The following is a 22,468-nucleotide window of genomic DNA, read 5'->3' on the forward strand; positions in this document are numbered from 1 at the left end:
TCTCATCTGTGCTGCTATGAGCAATGATTTATTTAGAAAAAATATTCCCCCATCATACAATGAAAACAGTGAGGGGTAAGTCCTCATTTTTCTGTCAAATTGATATGTGTTTCTCAAACAAATAGACACTTGAAGGTGTAAATATGTTCCATTATAGCTCATGATATTTCATCATATTTATGTGATGTATACTAACACAGAACATGTAGGCTGCCTGTAAAATTTCTTTTGTATTTAAGAATTTAAAGTTAAGAAATAAAAAATATTGATATTTGCTACAAGTGAGTTGTGGAGGTGTTTTCTGTTTGTTAGTTTGATTTAAAAAAAAAGTTGTTTAGTCAAAGAAAAGGAGGGAAGTCACATATTCAACAGACATTTTGACCAGACTAGAGATAGAGGCTTATGAAACTAGAAATAACAATTTAGTGAGAGTTTGAGTGGGACATTAGGATGATGAAGAAGAAAAAATAGAGTTTGTTTGAATTATACTTTTAAGAGGTAAGGTACTTGTAATATATTTTATAGTGAAGATGAACGTGGTTGTGTGGTGCATCTTGAGTCAGTGTTAGGATTGTGAGAAAGTTTAAAGAAAGTGATATTCAATACAGTGTAATATGTTTAGAGAGAGATTGGCCCTTCTTCATTTTCCTTTTCTCCTCCTCCATCTTCTTCTTCTTCTTCTTCTTCTTCTTCTTCTTCTTCTTCTTCTTCTTCTTCTTCTTCTTCTTCTTCTTCTTCTTCTTCTATACTTCTTCTTCTTCTTCTATACTTCTTCTTCTTCTTCTTCTTCTTCTTCTTCTTCTTCTTCTTCTTCTTCTTCTTCTTCTTCTTCTTCTTCTTCTTCTTCTTCTTCTTCTTCTTCCTCTTCTTCCTCCTCTTCTTCTTCTTCTTCTTTCTTCTTCTTCTTCTTCTTCTTCTTCTTCTTCTTCTTCTTCTTCTTCTTCTTCTTCTTCTTCTTCTTCTTCTTCTTCTTATTTTTGTTTTCTAGTGTAGTATGTTTTAAGAGAAATTAACCCTTCTTCTTCCTCTCTCCTCTCCCACCCTCCTTCTTCACACGTTCCTAACAGTTTTTTTTTCTTTGATGCATATATATGTAATTGAATATTAAAAATAAAGTTATCAACCGAATTACCAATGTTTTTCCTTATGAAATAGTGCCAATCATTCCGAAACACAATCTTAGAATAGGTCTGGTTTAGGGAAAATGCATCTTAATCTAGAGAGAGAAAAAAATTGATAATTGATATACACATGATTCAATTTAAATGTTTCATTAATCAGTTCTTCTTTTAATTTTTTTAAGTTAAAGGCAAAACGATAGACAGTGAATGGATATCCTTGCAGATTTTGTTTGATAACATAATTGAATTAGATCTCTCGATCTGGTCTGTCAGGTCTCTTGGGGCAATTTATAATGCCCTCATCCCAGAAAAGATTGATATTCCATTATAATCTTCCTTTAGTTCATCTTCGTGACAGGCTGTATTGCCCTATTATTTTTAATAGATGAACGTGTCTATCACGTGATCGAAGAACATAAAAAACAGTTATTTGAAGAACTCAGAGGAGTAGGAGGGTCGAGGAGGAGTAGGAGGGTCGGGGAGGAGGAAACTGAGGAGGTCCGGGGAGAAAGAAGGAGAGGGCGAGCATTCCAATATGGCGGCGATGTTCTCTGTTGACCTCAAGCACCATTGAGTTAACGTTATCATGCGTAGATCGCGGTACAAAATATACAGCGCGGGTGCAATCCATGTTTAGAAGGTCAGTTGTGAAAAGCAGCACGCACGTGAAAATGGGGAAAAGAAAGATCGCTCAAAAAATTGTTGAAAGCAAGAAAAAGAGGAAAAGGAATGACCCGATACACAAGACACAGCAAAATGCAGAAAAAGCTGCCAAAGCTGGGCCAGTGGTAAGCCATTTCATTTAATCCAGATAGTATTCAGGAAGTTATATCGTTTTTACAAATGCTGTTTTTTAATCAAACAGTCCCACACGCCTGAATTGGCGTGAGCTAAAGTTAAAGGAATAGTTGAGTGTTGGTCAATACTCACATTAGCGAACGAAACTATGATCTAAACATAAAAAACATACAATAAATGTCTAAGAATGCATCATTGAAGATATAAATCCGAAATATTACATTAGAGTGAATTTATATGCAAAAAACCTGTTCGACTGCAAATGATTTTATTTATCAAAAATTTTACTTTCGAGGCGTGTTCAGTGTAATTGTATAGCGCCACCTCTCGGTCAAGCGGCAGCACACCGTGAATTTTCGCCAAGACGACGATCGGATATGGGCGTGCAAGTAATATCCGAACCATGTCTATAGCGCGCTGACTGATTTATATTATACACATTATGGTATGCGAGGCCTGCACATAATTGCATGGTCTGTGGTACTGGTAGCGCTATTGTTTTTGAGCGCGATATGCGAATACTGTATGTGTATGTAGTGCGAGTACGCTCGACCTAGTAGTAGTGTATGTGTATGTATTGTACGTCGTATGACCCAGTTGATTACTTCTACCATAGACCTGGTGGTAGGTCTATGCTTCTACAGTGTAAAGAAAGTGGCTTACTCTATCCAGGGAGGTCCACCTCCCTGCTCTATCTATCAACCAATATGTGAGACAACGCAAGGGCAATTTTGTATTTCGTTTGTAGGAACAAAGCTGTGGAATGATCTCCCAGATGAAATTAGATTAAAAACATCGAGGTTATCTGTCCACCTACCTTCTATGTAAATGACGTGGGCCTTCATTTTTCCTTTTATATTACTTGTCTTCCTTTTATAATATGTGAAGAGTTTCATTCCAAAAGGAGCCAAATCCACTTTGGGTACTTCTGAGTAAATTGCCTTTTTTATTTCTCCACTTTCCCTTTAGCCATGTATACCTTCATGTTGTTATATATGTTAAAGGTGGCACCCTGCATGGACCTGATTATCTGCCAATAATGATAAGAAAAAATCTTCCCTTCGGCTTTTCTGATGTTTACTAAATTTTTTGATTTTTTATTTTCGTGGATTTAGCTCCTTTTGGAATGAAACATGTTATTGTACCTAAAAAATAAAAAATAAATCATATTTTCTCAATAAAGTCACTGAAATTTTATTCAAATTTAGCAGCAAACCTTTCCTTTTAAATAATAATAGTGAAATCACACATAAATATAACCTTTCGAAAAGAAAGTAAACCCGGTGGGGTCACTCCCCTGCAAAGAGTGACACGTATGACCGTTACCACCAATGCATATAACCCCCTTTTGCGGTCAATTTCAAGGACATTTTGTGAAATTTAACCCCCTTTTTTACGTCAAAACAAGGACAAAATCGTACTTTGGAATACCCCTATTTATAAGATTGTAAGGACACTTTCGCAAATTTACCCCTATTTTACCATATTTCAAGGACAAGACTCGGCTCCGAGAATTTTTCTTCCCCGTTTTCTCTTTTCCCTTCCCGGTTTTCTCTTTTCCCTTTTCCTGACCCCTATTTATCAATTTCGGGGACACATGTGCCCCCCTATTTTCTTAATTTCGAGGAATATTTTGTCCGCGGACATTGCTTGAAATTGACCCCTTTTTCCGCGATTTTGGTAACGGTCATGCGGTCCGGAAGTCACATTGAGTGACCCCACCGGGAAAGTAAACAACATTATTACAGTTTCATTCCAAAAGGAGCTAAATCCATTCAATTCCAAAAGAAGCTAAATCCATGTTTCATTCAAAAAGGAATTACTAAATCCACATTTTTTTTTTGGCACATATCGCACGACAACCAAATGCCCTAAAATGTTGATACCCACTTTGATAGAAAAATAAGGTTTTACAAAATGGAAAAATACTAGAAGAGAAAAGGTAAGAAAGAGTAAAGACGGATTGAGGACGGTAAACCCCAAGAGACTCAAAAGATCTACCCCAGAATCCTCTCACCGGCACCAGAGTTGCCTAGGCCAATGATGGCCGAGAAGATTGCGCAATGTACCGCGCCGGTCTGGCAGGAAGGTGCCAATTGCGGTGAGGGGTTTTCATGGACCAGTAGATCTGAGATTATATTATCCAAAAAAAAGAGATGAATATGAATTGACAAATAGTACCAAAAATAGAAGAAAAAAAAGAAATAAAGTGAAAGGCGTAAATATTCTAAAAAAGAATGAAACGCCGATAATACCAAACAACAACAACAACACAAAATCTAAAAATTTGATAGAAATCAGAAATGACTGGTGGATTTTTTGTCTTATCATATGTTATAGGTCCAGAGCGACACCTTTAACATATATAACAACATGAAGGTACATGGCTAAAGGGAAAGTGGAGAAATAAAAAGAAATAAATTAAAAAAAATATTAAAAATTGTTGTATCAGTATACTATAATGAATAACAGTAGTGAATTAATTTAACATCTTACTTGATTCATACTTGTCCATAATGCAGTGTTTTTCAGTATTCTTATTTTGGTACTGCATGCAATTGTAAAGTTTAAAAAAAAAAGTGATTGTAACTTCTTGTAAATAAGTTGTGTTCTACAGCGCCTGTGTATTGCATGACCTACGTCAGTACGTGATAACTTGTAAATGTGTAAAGACATAAGATTTTAATATAATTATAGTAATGCTAAAATGAAGATACATAACATATTTTTATGGTGTACATTGAAAGCTTTATTCGGCCATAACTAACAGTTAAATTTACACAACATTATTGAGATGAATACAAATTATAATTGCTGAACTGAAGGCAATATTTAAACGTGATGTTGATTTCAACCATTGCATACAAACAGATCATGTGTATTAAAAAAGGCACATTTTTATTTAGCATCTATCGCTATGACAACTTTAACCGTCGTCATTAAGAAGGAGCAATATACTTTATTTGTATACCACCATGTCTTGTTACTTATTAGTTACTGCTTATTTATATACATCTTATCTTGTGTCTTTCATAAAAACTTGACATACTCTATAGGCAATGTGTAGATAAGTTTACCAAAGAAAAGTATCTATAACAGTAATGTTTCTACGCGCTTGACAAATATACTATTACCCCGGTCATTTGATTCAGTGCTTGCCCGCACACAATGTTTTGACTAGTACGTGATCATACAAATTTTGCCGAGAAACTGCCTACTAATTGATATATTTGGTAAATTATTATATCTATTTGGACTTGATAGATATAACGCATGTGTCGCGCACTTGTGCGTAGTCCCATATACATCTTTCTGTGTACAGTGCTTGTAACTTTACCAAGACTGGGCCAATTTTTTTTATCATTTCGATGATTCTAGAACCTTGCAGTACACACCAAGACTTATATGCTAGATGATCAACCTTTTCTGATCGATTCCACAACAATCCTTTCACAATGCAGTCGCATGACCATAACTGGTTTTATCTTTTAAGTTTCACATCTTACTTTATATATAAATGCTTTAAAAATTGTCTGAGTGATTCTTTTCCTTAATGTGTACGAGTATACATGTATACATACTCCATATCGATCTCAAATCCTGAATCATATCAGTTTCAGCACAAAATTAAGTATAGTTAGGTACATATATGTCTTTCATCTTCCCTAATGCTCGACTATGAATATCACCTCAAGTGATTAACATCCAACATAAGGTTTTTCAAAAAAATAGCACAGACATTTCAAAACTGGTCATGTCCTATACGCACACAAAAGACAATTCTGCGTTGTGTGTACTGAGTTTCATATGAATCGATCAAACTACTTCCAATAGTTTGCTCACATACTTATTTTACACACTGCACATGCATTGAGTTTTATACTGTTATTATAATGCCTCATCAAAGATACCAAAACTATAAAATTGCTAAAACTTGGAAAGAATATGCTCCACAAGATTATTAAAACAAAATTGTATTCTTTGTGCAAAGCTTGGTTACCATGGAGGTACCTTAACAGACAGACACAACAAATGTGTCTTGCACACCCTCGGGTCAATCGGTATACCAAGTTTTATTACAATTTGCAAAAAAATTGGAAAAAATTTGACCCAGTTTTTTACAATAGACCAACAGAAAGACTCGCCTGCCCAACTGTATCCTTATTCCTTTATACACCCTTTCAAACTACAAAGTAGTTACAGGCAGCATATCTCTTGATGGTATAACCTTGAACCGCAATACTTTGGCGTTGAGCTGATTCACGTTCATTGATTCAAATGATGCATGAAACCAACTGTTTTGCTGTCTTGTGATCATTTCTCTTTTTCGCTTGCATTATTTTAGTCACATTGATTGCATTAAACAAAAAATGAAGACTATTTACAATAAGATATTCTACAAATCTTTCTTCTGTCCATGTTGATTTTCAACAGGTTCCGAAGTATAGTCTTTTTCATGATCGACTGTCACCTCAGTTACATGCACAGTCACTAAAACCAAACACATTGTTGACTCATGGTTTGACCTCTTGGCTGTAAATTTTATAATTACTACCGTAACTTCTTCAAGGAATATAGGTTGCCAAATAGATACAAATTGAAATATCCACCATTTCCACATGAGCAAGCACTGATTTTATCACAAATTATGAATTGTATAAATCACATAGAGCTTTTATACACTGATGTCACAATTTGTCTTTTATATTCCTACATTTCTTCCATTTGTAAACTTGCCAACCTCTTATTGTAATACAATATACAAGTGCCAAGCATGGTGGCTAATCTAGCAACAATAACAATTTATTTCTGGTACATGTATATCATGTGTTATGTGATTTTTTTTCTCCAGATAACCCCATCCCCATGATCCCCAGGGACACTCTAGTATCAAGTTTGGTGGTATTTTGTCAAAGGGTCTCTGACATATCAAGAATACATGCTCGTAATGCTAAGCCATGCAATCTTTCACCTCCGGACCACAAAATGTTAAGTTCCAACCAATCCTCAAGATAGCCTAAAAACATGCCACATGGACAAATTAAATCGAGGCGATTAAGAGTCTTGCATGCAATCATGCAACAAAGAACCTCATTTGACCTTTGACCTACTTATGTGACCTTCAACTCCAGAATATCATGGAGGCCAATAAAGGGCATCTACCAATCAAGTATGGTTACAAACAGATGCAGGGTTGGAAAGTTAGCAACCCTAATTGATTTTTGCAGGTAAGATTTCACATTAGACTTCATTCAAATTTGTGTACAGTCACGGAGGATGGACGGAAGGATGCCATTTGGATCCCTTAGTCTCTGCTCGAAAAAAAGCAGTTCTCAAGTCAGACAATCCCAAATGTTCACTACAGAGGATTACATGGATTTCTCTAATCGGCCTAGTCTCCTGGCTAGGATCACATCAACTTGTGGTGGAGGAAATGGTGCAAGCCGGGGCCTTGTGTGTCTAGGGTCATCAGGGAGCAGAACAGCCTTCGAGAACAGTGGTCCTTGGTCCTGTTCTCTGCGTTCCAGTATCGCACCGATGAGTCCTTGTACATACATGTAGGGGTAGGTCTTGGGGACCTTCTCCTTCCGGGCCACGTAGTTGTTGGCACGCTTTGACCATACTGCAACATATCTGTATCATAAAATAAAAGAACATGCAAAATGTAACAAGTTGCATTATATGCACACTCATTCTTGTCAATTGGAAATGATTCATATCTCTTAAAGATAAACTTGAGTTCTGGTAAAAAAAGAAAATAAATTCTCACAGAATCTAACGAAACTTACACTGAATGTTCAAGATTACAAATAAATGTCATGTGCCAAACAATTTTGGAAGAAAATGTATACTGGCTGAGTAATGAGCATAGAAAGATAAGGAAATCAGGGTAGTACTAGCCCCGACAGGCCGACACCATGTGTGTTGTCCCATATACATCTTTCTGTGTAAGTGATTGTTACTTTACCAAAACTCTGCCAAATTTATGATGATTTTGATGACTCCAGAACCTTGCATTACACACCAAGTATATTATTACACTGAATCCAAGTCCGCATTTAGGGTCCAAAATCAGCAGCATGATTGACAAACCATCAGCTTACAGTCCGTCATCTACATAATTTAGATGTGCGTCGTGTACAGGGACAACTTCTTTAGATGACGTCATATTTTGGCGATTTAAAAGGGGCGTTCCCAGGAAGGACAATTAGATATTTAATAATTTCCCCAAAATTGATAAATTTCATGGGAAAGAACTGCCAATTCGGATTGCCCTGTCCAACTACACAGGGAAAACAAAAAATCATGTTTTTTTTTTTTACTCCACCCACTTTGGATTGCCTTGTCCATCTAAAAAAAAATGTACAAATAAAAATAGGAAAAACAAGAAAGAAAAGAAAACCTTTTTTTCTTTCTTTCTAATTTCCACTCACTTTGTATTGCCTTGTTCATCAATCTGGTCGGGCCTGTCCTTGTGTGCCATGTAGTCGATGACCGCAAGCAAATTCCTTGCCCGGTTTGCTGGGTAGCTGGATGGATAAGACAAACAATTGGTATTACCACTACCATGATGAATGAATAGTAAATGCTTTAGACAAATCTCAGACTCATTGGCCCGTAGTCACAAAGGAGGTTTGTAGGAGGTTTGTACAAACCATGGTTTGACGATGGTTTACATCTATGGAATGCTGCTCGCATACCGTAAATTGTAAATTAACATTGTTAACAAGTATGGAGTTTACATTCCTTCTCCATCAGTTTACAAATGGCATTCCATAGATGTAAACCTTGGCCAAACCATGGTTTGTACAAACCTCCTTTGTGAATACGAGCCATTCACTTCAGTTCTGGATTTGTGTTGTAAATTATTGACTTTTAATTAAAGGTAGTTACATTTCCCTGCTACAACCACTCCAACTTGACTTAACATCAGGTACCGACACAAGTACGATACAAAGTCTGCTGTTTCAAGACTCTGCATGCATCCAAAAGTGATTTCAGCATTTATATAGATGTCATTCATAATTTCTCATTAACTTTGCTATTTGCTTCAAAATATGATATTGTAACTGTAACCGTACTGTAATGATATGTTTCAACTTTTCCACAATCTTACTTCAAACATACAAAATGATACTAAAAATACTTACTCAAAGGAATACCGCTTGGAAGCATACATCAGTATATGGTTGTGGAAACACACTCGAGCATGCTGGTGTGCCTAAGGAATTATGAAAACAAAATAAAAACTGATATAAATGATAGGGCATTTCATTATTTTCATACCACAAAATCAATATTGAAAATCCCATGTCATACACATGAGCAAATAAGATGCATTATCTTGACCTGCTGATATGTCCCAATTTTATAGGTCATAACCGAAAAAGAGCTCAATCTTGCAAACATGTACGTAATGAACGCATTCTCATTAAATTCCTCTCAATTTACAGAGCCTTTCGTACATGTATACAGAATCCTACCTGAAGCGAGCAAATCAGCAGAGTAGGCCAAGTTCTCCATGAATTTGCGGTCAAAGGTGACTTGTACTATTCACCTGCTAATTCCCCTACTGCTGCTTGGAATTTCTTCGCTGGGGATGGATTGTGTTGTCTGTTCTTCATATCTGTAAAAAGTGAAGAAACGAAAGTCATTCACAAAGTAAAAAACATTCAGATTTTAAATCACCAAAAGAAATTATTTTGAAGATGGCATTCTCTAATAATTATCACAGCTAGCCAGATTTGGAATTTGCATGACTAATAACTGATGCATTGGTTCTCTGTCATGTATGTGAAGTTGAGACACTCTTTGGTAGAGATAAATATAGATGAGACAGTCACATCTCAAGCAAGCTATAGTATAACCTTGTCGACTTTTAAAAAGAGCAGGATGTTTACCCGGTTGACTAGCCCTGCACGTCATCATTACAAAGAAAACTGCAGTTGTAACGAGGGACATTAAAGGTAGGGTCTATTACAAAGTTTTGGGAAATTTTGAAAATTGGGTGGATAGTGATTCTTTACAATTTTGATATATTTGGATGCCCCTGTGGAAGTATTATAAGCACTAGAAAATTTAGCTCCTAAAACACTTCTGCTTTCGAAAAAAATTGAATATAAAAATTTACCGGTGCTCCCGGTAAATTTTGATAAATTTAAAATAGCGCCTACGGTCGTACAACGGTAGCTGCTACCATAAAAATCCCGGAATATGTAGTTGTGATATATAATTTCAAAAAGGTAATAGCCAATCGGTCAATTGTAGCTTGTTGTATAGCTGAATTAATATATTGACCTTGAGAGAGAGTTATAGTATACCCCATAAAGAGATTATTATTTACAATTTCATCACTTTAGACTCGATTTCAACGCGACAACATTCACTGAATATTGTAGGATCGCATATGCTTCCAATATTTTCATTTGAACCAAATTCATCCGGAGGTCTAGTGGAGCCAGACGTAGTCTCAGTGGAACAACCGACGATATAGAGACTGAAGCTTTCGGTCTACTGTAGACCTAGGCTAGACTATCAATATCATATGATTCATGAAATCTGAATTAAAAATCCAAGGCAAGAGATAACAAAACGTAATTTCTTAAATTTGCCGATTCCATGCATCTAGTCTCTAGACTAGATCAAATTAAAACGGTAGGCCTACCCAATGCAGTGGGGCGTATATCATTTCAACTTACCTCTCAGTGAGCTGGCATGTCTATTGCATCCTCTAGACTCGGCAACGAGAAGGCCGCCTGCAGCTCGCGAAGTTTCTCCGCCGTACCCTGGCCTTGTTCACAGCCACTCCCGCGCCTCCTCTGGGCCGGATGGTCGAGCTGCCATTGCTTGTTTCTCTCCTTCCTCTTACCGTCTTACTTAGTCTTATTCCGATTTAGCGTAGCCTTAGCCTTGTCCTTAGGCTTAGCACTAGCTGAGTCCGAGTCGGCCATCGTCCGTGACCTCGAGCTCCTTTTCCAATCTCGATCTCGTTATCGTATTTCAATCAAAGCTTGTCTGGACTGTAGCTGTCTATTTAGCGTTCGATCGGCGCCGGTGATAATCTGATATGAGCTGTGTGCAGTGTGTTATACTTTACGTGAAAGCAGCGTATTGGAATTGATCAGCTGTATACTGTATTACTAGCGCGCGGTCGGATACCCGCCTGCTAGCTACCTGTAGTACTGTACGTACCAACGAACTCAAACACTCGTTGTAAATACGCTGGTTGTTAAATGACATAGAGGGAGCTAAACACGTAAATTCAAAAAATAAACCGTCGAAAGTCAAAAGTGATGTCCGGACGTCAAACACTTTTATATAATGTTTTGAAAGCAAATTGCACAACAATTAGAGCATTTGATTTGGAATTATTATCATCTCCCATGTTTTTTTCGATGATCTTTCATATGGTACTGAAATAAACCAAATTTGTTTTGGAGGGGCACTTTGGAAATTACCAATACTCAACTATACCTTTAACCTGTAGAACTTCAGTGTATTTTGCATTATTTTTTATCTAGAAACTCAATAATCACTCGTAATTATACCATGCCTTCTGAATGAGAAGAAAGAGCTTGGCATAGACTAAGAAATATTACAAGTGTAGGCCTAGACTATTACTAATGCATTAGCAGGTGCTGTTGTAGACCGAAAGCTTCAGTCTCTATAATCATGATAATCGTCGGTTGTTCCACTGAGACTACGTCTGGCTCCACTAGACCTCCGGTTATAGAGACTGAACGACTGCCTATGCCAGCCTGTGTTGAACTTATTCCGCTAGATTTTAACCGCTAGGCCCCTCCCACAAACTTGCCACGGCCGTATTGTTATGCCCCCAAAATCCCCCAAAATGTCATTTTACCTCGCTCATTTCCAATTTTAAATTAGGCCTAGGCTATAATACATCGGTTCCACTTACTAACTTTATTGATATAATCCGTTGAATGGTCCCTTTTAAGGAAATTATCGGTCAAAATCGACATCCATGTTGAAAATCTTGCAAGCCGTGTTTAAACTCTCGCTGCCGTCAATCTCATCCCTTCTAGTCTACGCCGAAGGCAAAATGATTATGAAGGAAAAACTGTGATAACGCCATTACGAACGTGTAGATGGCGCACATAATTTCCTTAAAAGGGACCATTAAACGGATTATATCAATAAAGTTAGTAAGTGGAACCGATGTATTATAGCCTAGGCCTAATTTAAAATTGGAAATGAACGAGGTAAAATGACATTTTGGGGGATTTGGGGGGCATAACAATACGGCCGTGGCAAGTTTGTGGGAGGGGCCTAGCGGCTAAAATCTAGCGGAATAAGTTCAACACAGGCTGGCATAGGCAGTCGTTCAGTCTCTATAACCGGAGGTCTAGTGGAGCCAGACGTAGTCTCAGTGGAACAACCGACGATTATAGAGACTGAAGCTTTCGGTCTAGTGCTGTTGTTGTTGATGTTGTTTTGAAATGTTGTTCGACGCGAGGTTCTCGTTCTTTGAATGATTGTTCTTCTTCTTCGGGAGTACTCCTCAACGTTCCGTAAGGAACCAAGCGAGGAGGTATGTGGTGGCTCTGAAAAGAGCCGTTTTGGTGGGATGGGAGAGTTGGCGTGCGGATCGCTTGGACTTTGCGGCCTTCTTTGCCGCTGGCTTCTTGGGCTTGGCGGTCTTGGGTTTCTTTGCGGCTGCCTTCTTGGGCGTCTTCTTTGGTGTTGATTGTGATCATGTGAAGATGAACTTCAATCATCATCCATATCATCATGAGCCAAATGCATGGACATGTTGCAGATAACTTCACTAGAGGCATAGAAAAAGAAGAATGGAATGAAAAGAAGAAAAACAAGAAAGAGGAGAAAGAAGAACATTAAAAAATCCAAGAAGAACTTAATAACTTCTTATTTTCTTAAGAAGAATCCTGGATCAATGAACAGGCTTAGACCTAGAGTCTACAACATCGTGTATTAAAGTAAAGTAAAGTAAGTAAGTAAAGTAAGAAAACAAATTAGTCGAAGAATAGAAACAATATAATAGAATAGAAAGAAGAAAAAAAACAAGAACAAAGAAGAAGTAGAACTTGTGAAAATGAAAAAAAAAAGAAACGGTGGAGGAGGAATGAAAGAAGAAGAAAAGTCTGCTTTTACTTTTTTAGTAATTTCATTGGCTCAAGCCTCAAGATGCTTTAATTCTTTCATGACAAAAATCCTGATCATGTAAAGTTAAAAATTACGCAGACCCAGAAATCTTTTTTTTTGCAATCTCAAAAGAACGTTGCTGCCTTACCTTGGCCTTGTGAAAATAACACTATTCTTGCTTGAATTTTGATGCACTTTTGGCATGGCACACATGTATGTAATTATTTCAGCATTCTTTGTAGTCCATTTGTATTTGGACAACTTATTGTTAGGTTTGCAGAGGGAAACCAAAAAGAAGTTGAAAAGGGTGGGCCAACATTATTTCTAGTATAAATAACATCGCATGTTTTTTTCTTTCCTTTCTTGCTTCCAGGCCAGATGGACAAACAAAGAAAGGACACTGATTTTTGCATCTAGAGGAGTATCCTATAGAGGGCGTCATCTCATGAATGATCTCCGCACTCTGATGCCTCATTCCAGAGCAGGTAAATGCCAGGATGATTGTGGATGGTTTGGTTAGATGCCCTTGACACTCAATCACAGTCATTTGGCAAAGACATTAATCACCCCCCCCCCCCCCCCCCCCCCCCCAAAAAAAAAGATGTTGTATTGCCCTTTGCGACCGACCCAAAAATCTTGAAATCTATGGTCCGCTTTTTATTTTTTTAGAAAAAAAATGTAATGAAGCATTCAAAACTGAGAAATATTAGCCCAAAGAGGGAGTAAACAAAATAAATATATTTCTGACCAACCGACCCAAGTTTTGGCACCTAAAGGGCAATACAACATCTTTTATTTGTTAGGCCTCACCGAGGTGTTAAAATGGGAACATTGTAGTTTGCTCAACAATGTGAGCAATGGTATAATGGTCCCTGGCAGGAATGCTCCCTATGGAGTGGAGAATGTGCATACATTGTGCGGGGACAAGGCTGAATATGATGACCAGTGTAATAACATATAAACATGTAAAGTGCTAAGAGACATCATTGATGTATTAAGTGCTATATTAACCCAGAATATTGTTATTATTATCGTTGTTACCACTCTTACGAGATACTCTTTGAATTGATTATTTCATTTCCTTTCATCTACAGATTCGAAAATGGACCGAAAAGACAATTTCTTCCTTATCAATGAGGTTAGTATAAAGTTTTGCTCCAGCACCATTAATTTCAAAGATGATAATGATATGTTTAGATAGTTGATGTAAACCACTTGAAAGGACAAGTAACATACAACCATGAAGAGAATATTAAGACATAGACAATGTTTCATGAAGTTTGTTCAAGTTAAAATTAGTCCTATAATCTTGAGGTCATTGTATTTTGTCTGGTGTGAGCACAATTGTTATAGAACTTGAAGAAACAAGGCCTAGAATGATCATCATTTTGCCTTTTCTGAAGGTATTAAAGCCTATCTGCACTAGCTTGGCCAGGAGGAATTAGACCTCCCTGTGAGGTCACTGGTAGGTGGTTATCTCATCAAATCGGCTCTCAATTAACATAAGAAAAAGGGCATCATGGGGGATCATCGGTTACCGCTTAGGCATAGCTGTATAGAGGGCGCAAGTAGCTATAAGTAATGCAGTGGGGATTTAAGGGAAGTCTATCCTGAGGGCATATTTTGCTTTGATAAAAATAGTAAAATTAAAGAAACAGTTCAGTGAAAGTATGATATTACTTGAAGAGAACTTGCTTTTATCAATTTAATCAACTCTTGATATTATTTTCAATGATGGGGTGTAGGTCTGTGAAATGAGAAACTGCAACAAATGTTTGTTCTTTGAAGCAAGAAAGAAGATGGATCTGTATCTGTGGTAAGTCACAATGATCTACCCTAAGCCAATTGTTTAAACTTGCTTTATAATAAAGCTACACAATTTAGGTCATGTTTCATTCTGGTAGAGAGAAGAAAAAAGAAAATTGGAATGAAGTTTGATTTGTTGAATACCGGTACATCCATTTATTGTTACAATTCAATCAAAAGGTCTATATAATATGCCAGATACTTTGATTGACCAATCATGGTTTTTAACTTTTTAAAGTTGCTGTGGTCTAGTGAATAGGTCACAATAAATGATCATTTATTTGAGTAATAGTAATAATAATAATAGCCTAATAGTCCACTCCAAATTTTATTTAACAGAAACAGAAATTCTTTTTGCCCATTTGATCGTGAGTCCGGCAGCCACTGATCAGCGCCAGATCGACGTTGCTCTATCCCTTATTGTTGAACGCCAAACAAGGTAGCAACAAATCCCATCTTTTAGCGTCTTTTGGTATGACGCAGTATGAGTACACAGTGTTTTTACTCTCTTAAAAGAAACAAGCAGAATGTTAGTCTATTATGTGTTGTTTTGTCGTGAGAATAGTAAAGGTAAATTAAATGTAGAAGAGTTACCAATTTGCGGAGACAGAGCTGATTTATCCTGTCTTTTCTCCTGATTAACAAGAAGGTGAAGATGAATGTCTTTGAAACGATCCTGCTCTATGGCATGTTGGTATTGTTCTTCTCCATTCTCACAATAAATAATTTCTTATTCACACTATGAAAGTATTATCATTTCTTACTGCTTTATGGAATTTATATTTAACAGGGCAGCTAACATTCCTCATGGACCATCTGCAAAGTTTCTCGTAGAAAACAGTAAGTCTTTCACATGATCTGTCTTCATAATCTCTAGTATCTAGCAATTCATAAATAGCTAAAGTGCATGACGCTCTTGTGTATTACCTTTTCACTTCAAATGACCAGTAGCCAAAGGTAAAACAACAATGTTTGAAGAGCTGAATGAGACAAAATATGTGTTTCCCTATAAATCACACATTTTCTCCCCAATCTCTGATCTTTAGTTTTAGTTTTTAATAAATCATAGTACTCTTGAAATCTAAAAGTGTTGTTGTGTGCCATCGATGATAAATGAAAAAGAAAATGTGGAATCACTTTATATTAAAAGTTGTTGGGAGGTCATAATAGCCGGTTCAAAAGCACTGTTTTTTTTTAAAGAGAACCTTTGTCTGTTTGTATTGCAATGGTCTGCTTTATAATGTTAATGTTGTATCTAAGTTGAGGGCTGAGGGCACGTCAAGCTACTTTGCTTATTTCTGTAGCCCTCCTGCGTCTAATGTATGTTAATTATGCATTCAATATATTTGTTTAATATTATATACACCTAAAATATTGTATCAAACCATATATTGGCCCGAATTCACAAAGGAGGTTTGCCGACAAACCATGGTTTTCGTGCGTCATATGACGCATTTCGACACGTTTTTACAAACCAGGTTTGTAAAAACCGCGTCGAAACTCGTCATATGACGTACGAAAACCTGGTTTGTCGACAAACCTTCCTATGTGAATTCGGGCCTATATGTTCATGAAAACGTATGATGAAAAAAAGAAAAAAGATGCAGAAACCAATAAATCAAATCAAATCAAATCAAAATAATCATCTCATTCCTTATCTCTGTAGTTCACACAATGGCAGAGATGAAGCTGACAGGGAATTGCCTGAAGGGGTCACGACCTCTCTTATCCTTTGACCCCCAGTTTGATGAGTCTCCTCATTTCGGTGTCCTCAAAGAATTGTTCATTCAAGTGAGTAGACGTCATGCGCTGAGCCACTGGCTTTTAGATTAAAGTGTAACAAATCCTTGGATGTATGATATTTGACCTGTACCAGCTATCTGATCCCATTTCCTGTTCTGTCATGTATAATGCAGAGCTGCCAACCAGTACGATTTTATCGTATTTCGTACAATTTTTCGAAGTAAATATGACGGTACGATTTTCAACAAAAAAAAGAAGATTTTCTGAAAATTTGAATGTGCTTGAGCATGTGCCATTATCAATAGAAAATTGCCCATTCTGTCCTGTAAAGTATCCTACAAGCATCTCAAATTGGCAATTTGAGGATGTTCATTGGTTCATTCAACACCACCAGTCATGACGAAATCATGCATATTCAACCAATGGTCCTTAAAAATACATTTACAACGCCGCTCATTGGTTCATTGAGTGATAATTCATGACAAACTCTTACATATTCAACAAAACGTTTGTAAAATGTACTCATGCATAATTCTTCAAAATGTCGTCAAACATAGTCTAACAAAAAGACAGTACTTATCAACCAAAATAGGATGTTCAGTTAGGGTTGGCAGCTCTGTATAATGTGACTACCTAAAAGTGTATACATGTGATTCTGAATTGAACCACTTTTTGAATGGCGTGACATATGTATTAATATGTACATGTAGCTCCTGTACCATTTGATAAACAATTGTTATAATGGACCTCGCAAATGAAGAGTTTATACAGTCTGCGTTTCAATTCTTTCTGTGAAAAATAGCTTGCAATAACTGTACCTGTACCTGTTTCATAAAGAAGATAATTGATTGCCTTAGTACATGTTTATTTTCTATTTCAGATATTCAGTACTCCCTATCTCCATCCTAAGAGCCAGCCATTTAATGACAATGTCTACACATTCACTATTCTGGACAACCGGATATGGTTCAGAAACTATCAGGTTTGTCTTTTTAGCTTGATGTTTATTAACTATGATTTTTCTCTTATTTTATCTTCTTTGTTGCAGTAGTTTGACGTATTATAAACAGGGATGGGTCTTTCAAAATCTTCTTTAGAATGAAACCAAATTGAACATACACAGCCCTTTTGTATAGCTTTGAAAATTGAAAAAAGAAGGTTTTGGTGTAAATGTGTACAATTTGTTCCTAGTTTTTACAAATAATTTTCCGCTTTTATATTGTTTATATTTCTATATTCAATGATGTCTCTAAGTGCTTTACAGATGTATTAAAAACATTGAGATAGTGCAAAGTTTTGCTGTTGAAGGTGGGCAATTAGGATCTATGGCAAAATAATGGCATGTACTATGAAAAAGCTTGCTACTTGGTACTATATTGTTGTCTTCTGGTAAAACAGTGTTGCAGCGACTGATGAAGCTACCATGGTAAAAAGAAAGGTCAATCTGGTTGAAAAAAGGAGAAAGTCTTTATACTAAAATACAATCTTTAATTCCATTTTTTTTCTTCTTCCCAAATCCCCAGATAGTAGAGGAGGATGGATCCCTGGCAGAGATTGGTCCTCGTTTAGTTCTCAATCTCATCAAGATCTTCAGTGGAAGCTTCCGTGGACCTACTCTCTATGAAAACCCCAATTATGTCTCACCAAACCAGGTACAGCAAAATCTTTTTTCTCCTTTTTTTTTTTTTTTTTTCGTACGGTGTAATTGTTTGTTTGTTTGCTCTATGGGTAGTCTATCCCTCACTACATATTTAGCATTCAGTTGAAGAACAGTTTGTCAACAATCATATACATGTATAAACATTTCTGCTTTATTTTGCCTATAATTGTTTCACTTTTTTTTTGGTTCTATCCTACTCCTGTTGTACTTTTGTATATAGTTCTTTTCTGTGTTTTCATCTTTTTGCACTAGTGTCCCCTCAAGCATTTAATTAGTTTAGATAATGGGGCTATACAAATCTCATGTATTATTATTATTATTATTATTATTGTAATTAATTATCAATCTTTGTACATCTCTCTTGCAGCATCGTACACTGATAAAGAAGCAAGCATCGTTGAAATACCAGAACAGGGTTGAAGCACGGATGGGTCAGATGGAGAGGAAGGAGACAGATACATACAAGATGGACACCCTGGATGAGGTGTTCCATACCATCAAACCAGAGGATGCTAAAGGAGCTGAAAAGATGACGTTCTTCAGGAAGTGATGAAGACGGAAAGTTCAGTACCAAGAACTGTTGCGTCCATTGAGAGAGAAGGAACTCAATATTGTACAGCCAACTTGCTGTAGCGACCACCTGTATAGAAAGATCAGCTGTCTATAGAGACCACATTTTCTGTTTTCCATGAATACTGTGTCTCGTAGAAATGTGTACAATAGGAACCTGTGCATAAAGACCACCTGTTTATAAAGACATCTTAGTTGTCTCCCTTCAACGGTCTTTATATACAGGTTTCATTTTATTTATGAAATATTGTGGCTCGGTGGAACTGACTGGGAGGCGTATGTCTAGCAGACTGTTTTTACATTGGATTACATCATCTCACACAGAGAATTAACAGAGTTTGTTGATACATGTACAAACAGCGAGTTTAGATCAGATGCAACTTCCCCTGAAGAACATTCTTCTCAACAATTCTCAACCTACTATCTACTATCCCCCCACTCCAGCCCCCCGCACCCACCTCCTCTACACACGCTCTGGACCATTGCCACACACACCCTACCACGGATCGAGGACCATCAGCAACCATTTAATTACATATGGTTCTCCTGCTGTAAAAGAGATGTGGGACCTGTTTAGTAAAGAGTTTTGAATTGACATCAAGTTAAGATCAGTTTGGATAAATCTTGACTGTTTATAAGATGGAGCCCTTGATTTCTTTTTTTTGTGTGGTAGGGGAAGGGGAGGAGGTTGTTGTCAATTCTCCCTACTGCATATAGCAATATACATTCCCATTATGCACTGCACCTCCGATACCTCAGTGATTTTGTAGACACTAACTTTTGGTGATCCTAAAACATGTTTTCTGCTATACTATGCTTTTCTAATAATTCATTATCTGCGATTCTTAATTGTGCTTGATAGTTACAAATTTTAGAAAATACACAAGCAGTAAGTATATTGATAAATTAAAAGTAATTTACCAGCATTTGCATACACCAGCGCTCAGAGAAATTCTCTTGGGAAAAGCTGGGCATGCTGCAACACAAGTGGCTTCTTTTCCCAAGCCATGTCAGTAATTTTTAAGAATTTTCTGTAATATACAGCTAGATCACATATATGTAGACAATTGTAGGTCTGCATTTTTCATAAATTGACATCATTAGAGATTTAGGCAAAACTACATGTGACTGCAAAATCCCTGTGAATTTGGTAGTAAAAATAGAGCGCCAAGTACGTTGACTAAATCTCAGCAATATGTGGTAGAGAGAATTGTAATTAGTTTTAACTTTAAGCCCGGCAGATTGGTGCAAACACATTTAGAAATTAAAGAAATTTTTGGTAAACACAACCATCAGGAGAGAGATAGTTGCACAGTAAATTATATACATGTACCGTAGTTAGCTGATGAATGTTTAATTGTCCCCAACTTAGAAACTTTATAACTTCTACATCCTTTTGATCTTTTCCTTAAACTTTCTTCATCTGATATCCCCTGGAAAAGGCGCTATGAAATTCTGATTTCTTAATTCTTACGTCTTTGATTTTTGTTTTACCAAAATATACAAAGTGTTAAAAAGAAACTCACACTTTTAATCAGGGTTGGGGGGGGGGGGGGGCACATGCCTCGGTTATATCATGCTGATTTGGTAATTTGGACAGATTTCTAATATTTGGATGATTTACCAGGGACTTTATATGTGGAAACTTCTTTTATCTTAACAAAATGCGAATAAATAAAGATATGCCAACAGAGAATTTTCCATGTTGCTTTTATTACACACGTGAGTATTTGAAAGATGAAAGTGAGGAGCATGCTCGTGGTAGCGTATACAGTTATGTTCTGATTTTGTCTGTCGTTGCCATCATTGCTATGATAAGTTTTGTTTTGATCATGACTTGTGTTTCTTGATGGTGTCGATGATGGTGGTGGTGATGATGATGATGATGGTGATGATGATGGTGATGATGATGGAGGTGGTGATGGTGATGATGATGGTGGTGGTGGTGATGATGATGATGTTGATGATGATGATGATGATGATGATGGTGTCGATGATGGAGGTGGTGATGGTGATGATAATGATGTTGATGATGATGGTGGTGATGATGATGGAGGTGGTGATGGTGATGATGATGGTGGTGGTGGTGATGATGATGATGGTGATGATGATGATGATGATGATGATGGTGATGGTGATGATGATGATGGTGGTGGTGGTGATGATGATGTTGATGATGATGATGGTGATGATGATGATGGTGGTGGTGATGGTGATGATGATGATGGTGGTGGTGGTGATGATGATGGTGATGATGATGATGGTGGGGATGATGATGAAGATGATGGTGATGATGATGGTGGTGGTGATGGTGATGATGATGATGATGATGATGATGATGATGATGTTGATGATGATGATGTTGATGATGATGATGGTGATGGTGATAATGACTTTGATGTAATTGTGTAGAGTCCTTTGCAAAGTGGAAATAATGTACTGGTTTACTCACTGTTGGCAAGTTGACCACGAGATGGTGCTGTGCAATAAACGATACGCTAGGGCTGAAAGTTTACCCGTTCACGGTATCACTTTAAAGGTAATACAAATTTTTGGTATATGGGGTCATGAATTTGGTTCGAATGAATTTGGTTCAAATGAACATATTGGAAGCAAATGCGATCCTACAATATTCAGTGATCATTCTCGCGGTTGAAATCGAGTTTAAAGTGATGAAATTGTAAATAATACACTTTTATGTTGTATAGCTCCCTTTCAAGGTCAAGATATTATAAAGCAATGTTACTTGACTAAAATCGACCAATTCGCTTTTCCTGTTTGGAAGTTATATATCACAACTACATATTCTGAGATTTTCAGGCTCGCAGCTACCATTGTATTGCCGTAGCCGCTATTTGAAATTTATCCAAATTTACTGGGAGCACCGGTAAATTTTTATATTAAATTTTTCTCGAAAGCAGAAGTGTTTTAGGGGTCTAATTTTTTAATTGCTTTTTGTCCAGCCACAGGGGCATCCAAATATATCATAATTGTAAAGAATCACTATCCAGCCAATTTTCAAAATTTCCCAAAACTTTGTATTACCTTTATTGACTCAGAAGTAGTAATAATAATAATAATAATAATAATAATAATAATAATAATAATAATAATAGCCTAATAGTCCACTCCAAATTTTATTAAACCAAAACGGAAATTCTTTTTGCCCAATTGATCGTGAGCCCGGCAGCCACTGAGCAGCGCCAGATCGACGTTGCTCTATCCCTTATTGTTGAACGCCAAACAAGGTAGCAACAACTCTCATCTTTTAACGTCTTTTGGTACGACGTGGCCAGGGGGGTGTTTCACACATCTAAGTTGGACTTAACAATTGTGGAAAGCCGTTAGCATATTTGAAAATATTTTGTGAAAGTTATATTAAAAAGCATAACATGTTGATTCAAATCATTCATATTTTGAATTACCAAGAAGATTTCATGTTCTTGATGTAAAATTTATGAAAAGTCTGAAATAGTTGAACTTTTGCTTTTTTGTATATATTTTTTTTTTAAAGGCTACAAATGGCTCTCCATAATGTTTAAGTCCAACTTAGAGTTAATATTCAACTTAAAATCTTTGTGAAACACCTCCTGGATTGAAAGCACTCGGGACAAATGGAAGAAGAAAAAAAAAAAGAAACTCAAAT

The 22,468-nt window shown here is 36.7% G+C and overlaps 2 protein-coding genes across 3 annotated transcripts; one reads left to right on the forward strand and one right to left on the reverse strand.

The window, feature by feature from the left end:
- Positions 1–1,618: 1,618 nt before the first annotated feature.
- On the forward strand, positions 1,619–18,956 carry LOC583114 (ribosome biogenesis protein BRX1 homolog). The gene is made up of 9 exons (XM_030995681.1): positions 1,619–1,909; positions 13,417–13,528; positions 14,138–14,181; positions 14,789–14,859; positions 15,640–15,689; positions 16,516–16,640; positions 17,473–17,574; positions 18,116–18,244; positions 18,620–18,956. The coding sequence occupies exons 1-9, from the start codon at positions 1,751–1,753 to the stop codon at positions 18,800–18,802; spliced, it is 975 nt and encodes a 324-aa protein (XP_030851541.1). The 5' UTR covers positions 1,619–1,750; the 3' UTR covers positions 18,803–18,956.
- On the reverse strand, positions 5,474–10,998 carry LOC115928468. 2 transcript variants are annotated; one of them, XR_004066070.1, is made up of 4 exons: positions 10,619–10,998; positions 9,404–9,546; positions 8,354–8,449; positions 5,474–7,553 (listed from the first exon to the last, which is right to left on the reverse strand). XR_004066070.1 is itself a non-coding variant. In XM_030995682.1 (3 exons), the coding sequence occupies exons 1-3, from the start codon at positions 9,097–9,099 to the stop codon at positions 7,289–7,291; spliced, it is 390 nt and encodes a 129-aa protein (XP_030851542.1). In that variant the 5' UTR covers positions 9,100–9,117; the 3' UTR covers positions 5,474–7,288. The 2 variants fall into 2 exon arrangements, 1 of the variants encoding a protein (XP_030851542.1); XM_030995682.1 differs by lacking the exons at positions 9,404–9,546; positions 10,619–10,998 and adding an exon at positions 9,071–9,117.
- Positions 18,957–22,468: the final 3,512 nt, after the last annotated feature.

The sequence above is a fragment of the Strongylocentrotus purpuratus genome, unplaced genomic scaffold (genome assembly GCF_000002235.5).
Source record: "Strongylocentrotus purpuratus isolate Spur 01 unplaced genomic scaffold, Spur_5.0 spur5_scaffold_3, whole genome shotgun sequence".
In the NCBI taxonomy this organism is placed as follows: domain Eukaryota; kingdom Metazoa; phylum Echinodermata; class Echinoidea; order Camarodonta; family Strongylocentrotidae; genus Strongylocentrotus; species Strongylocentrotus purpuratus.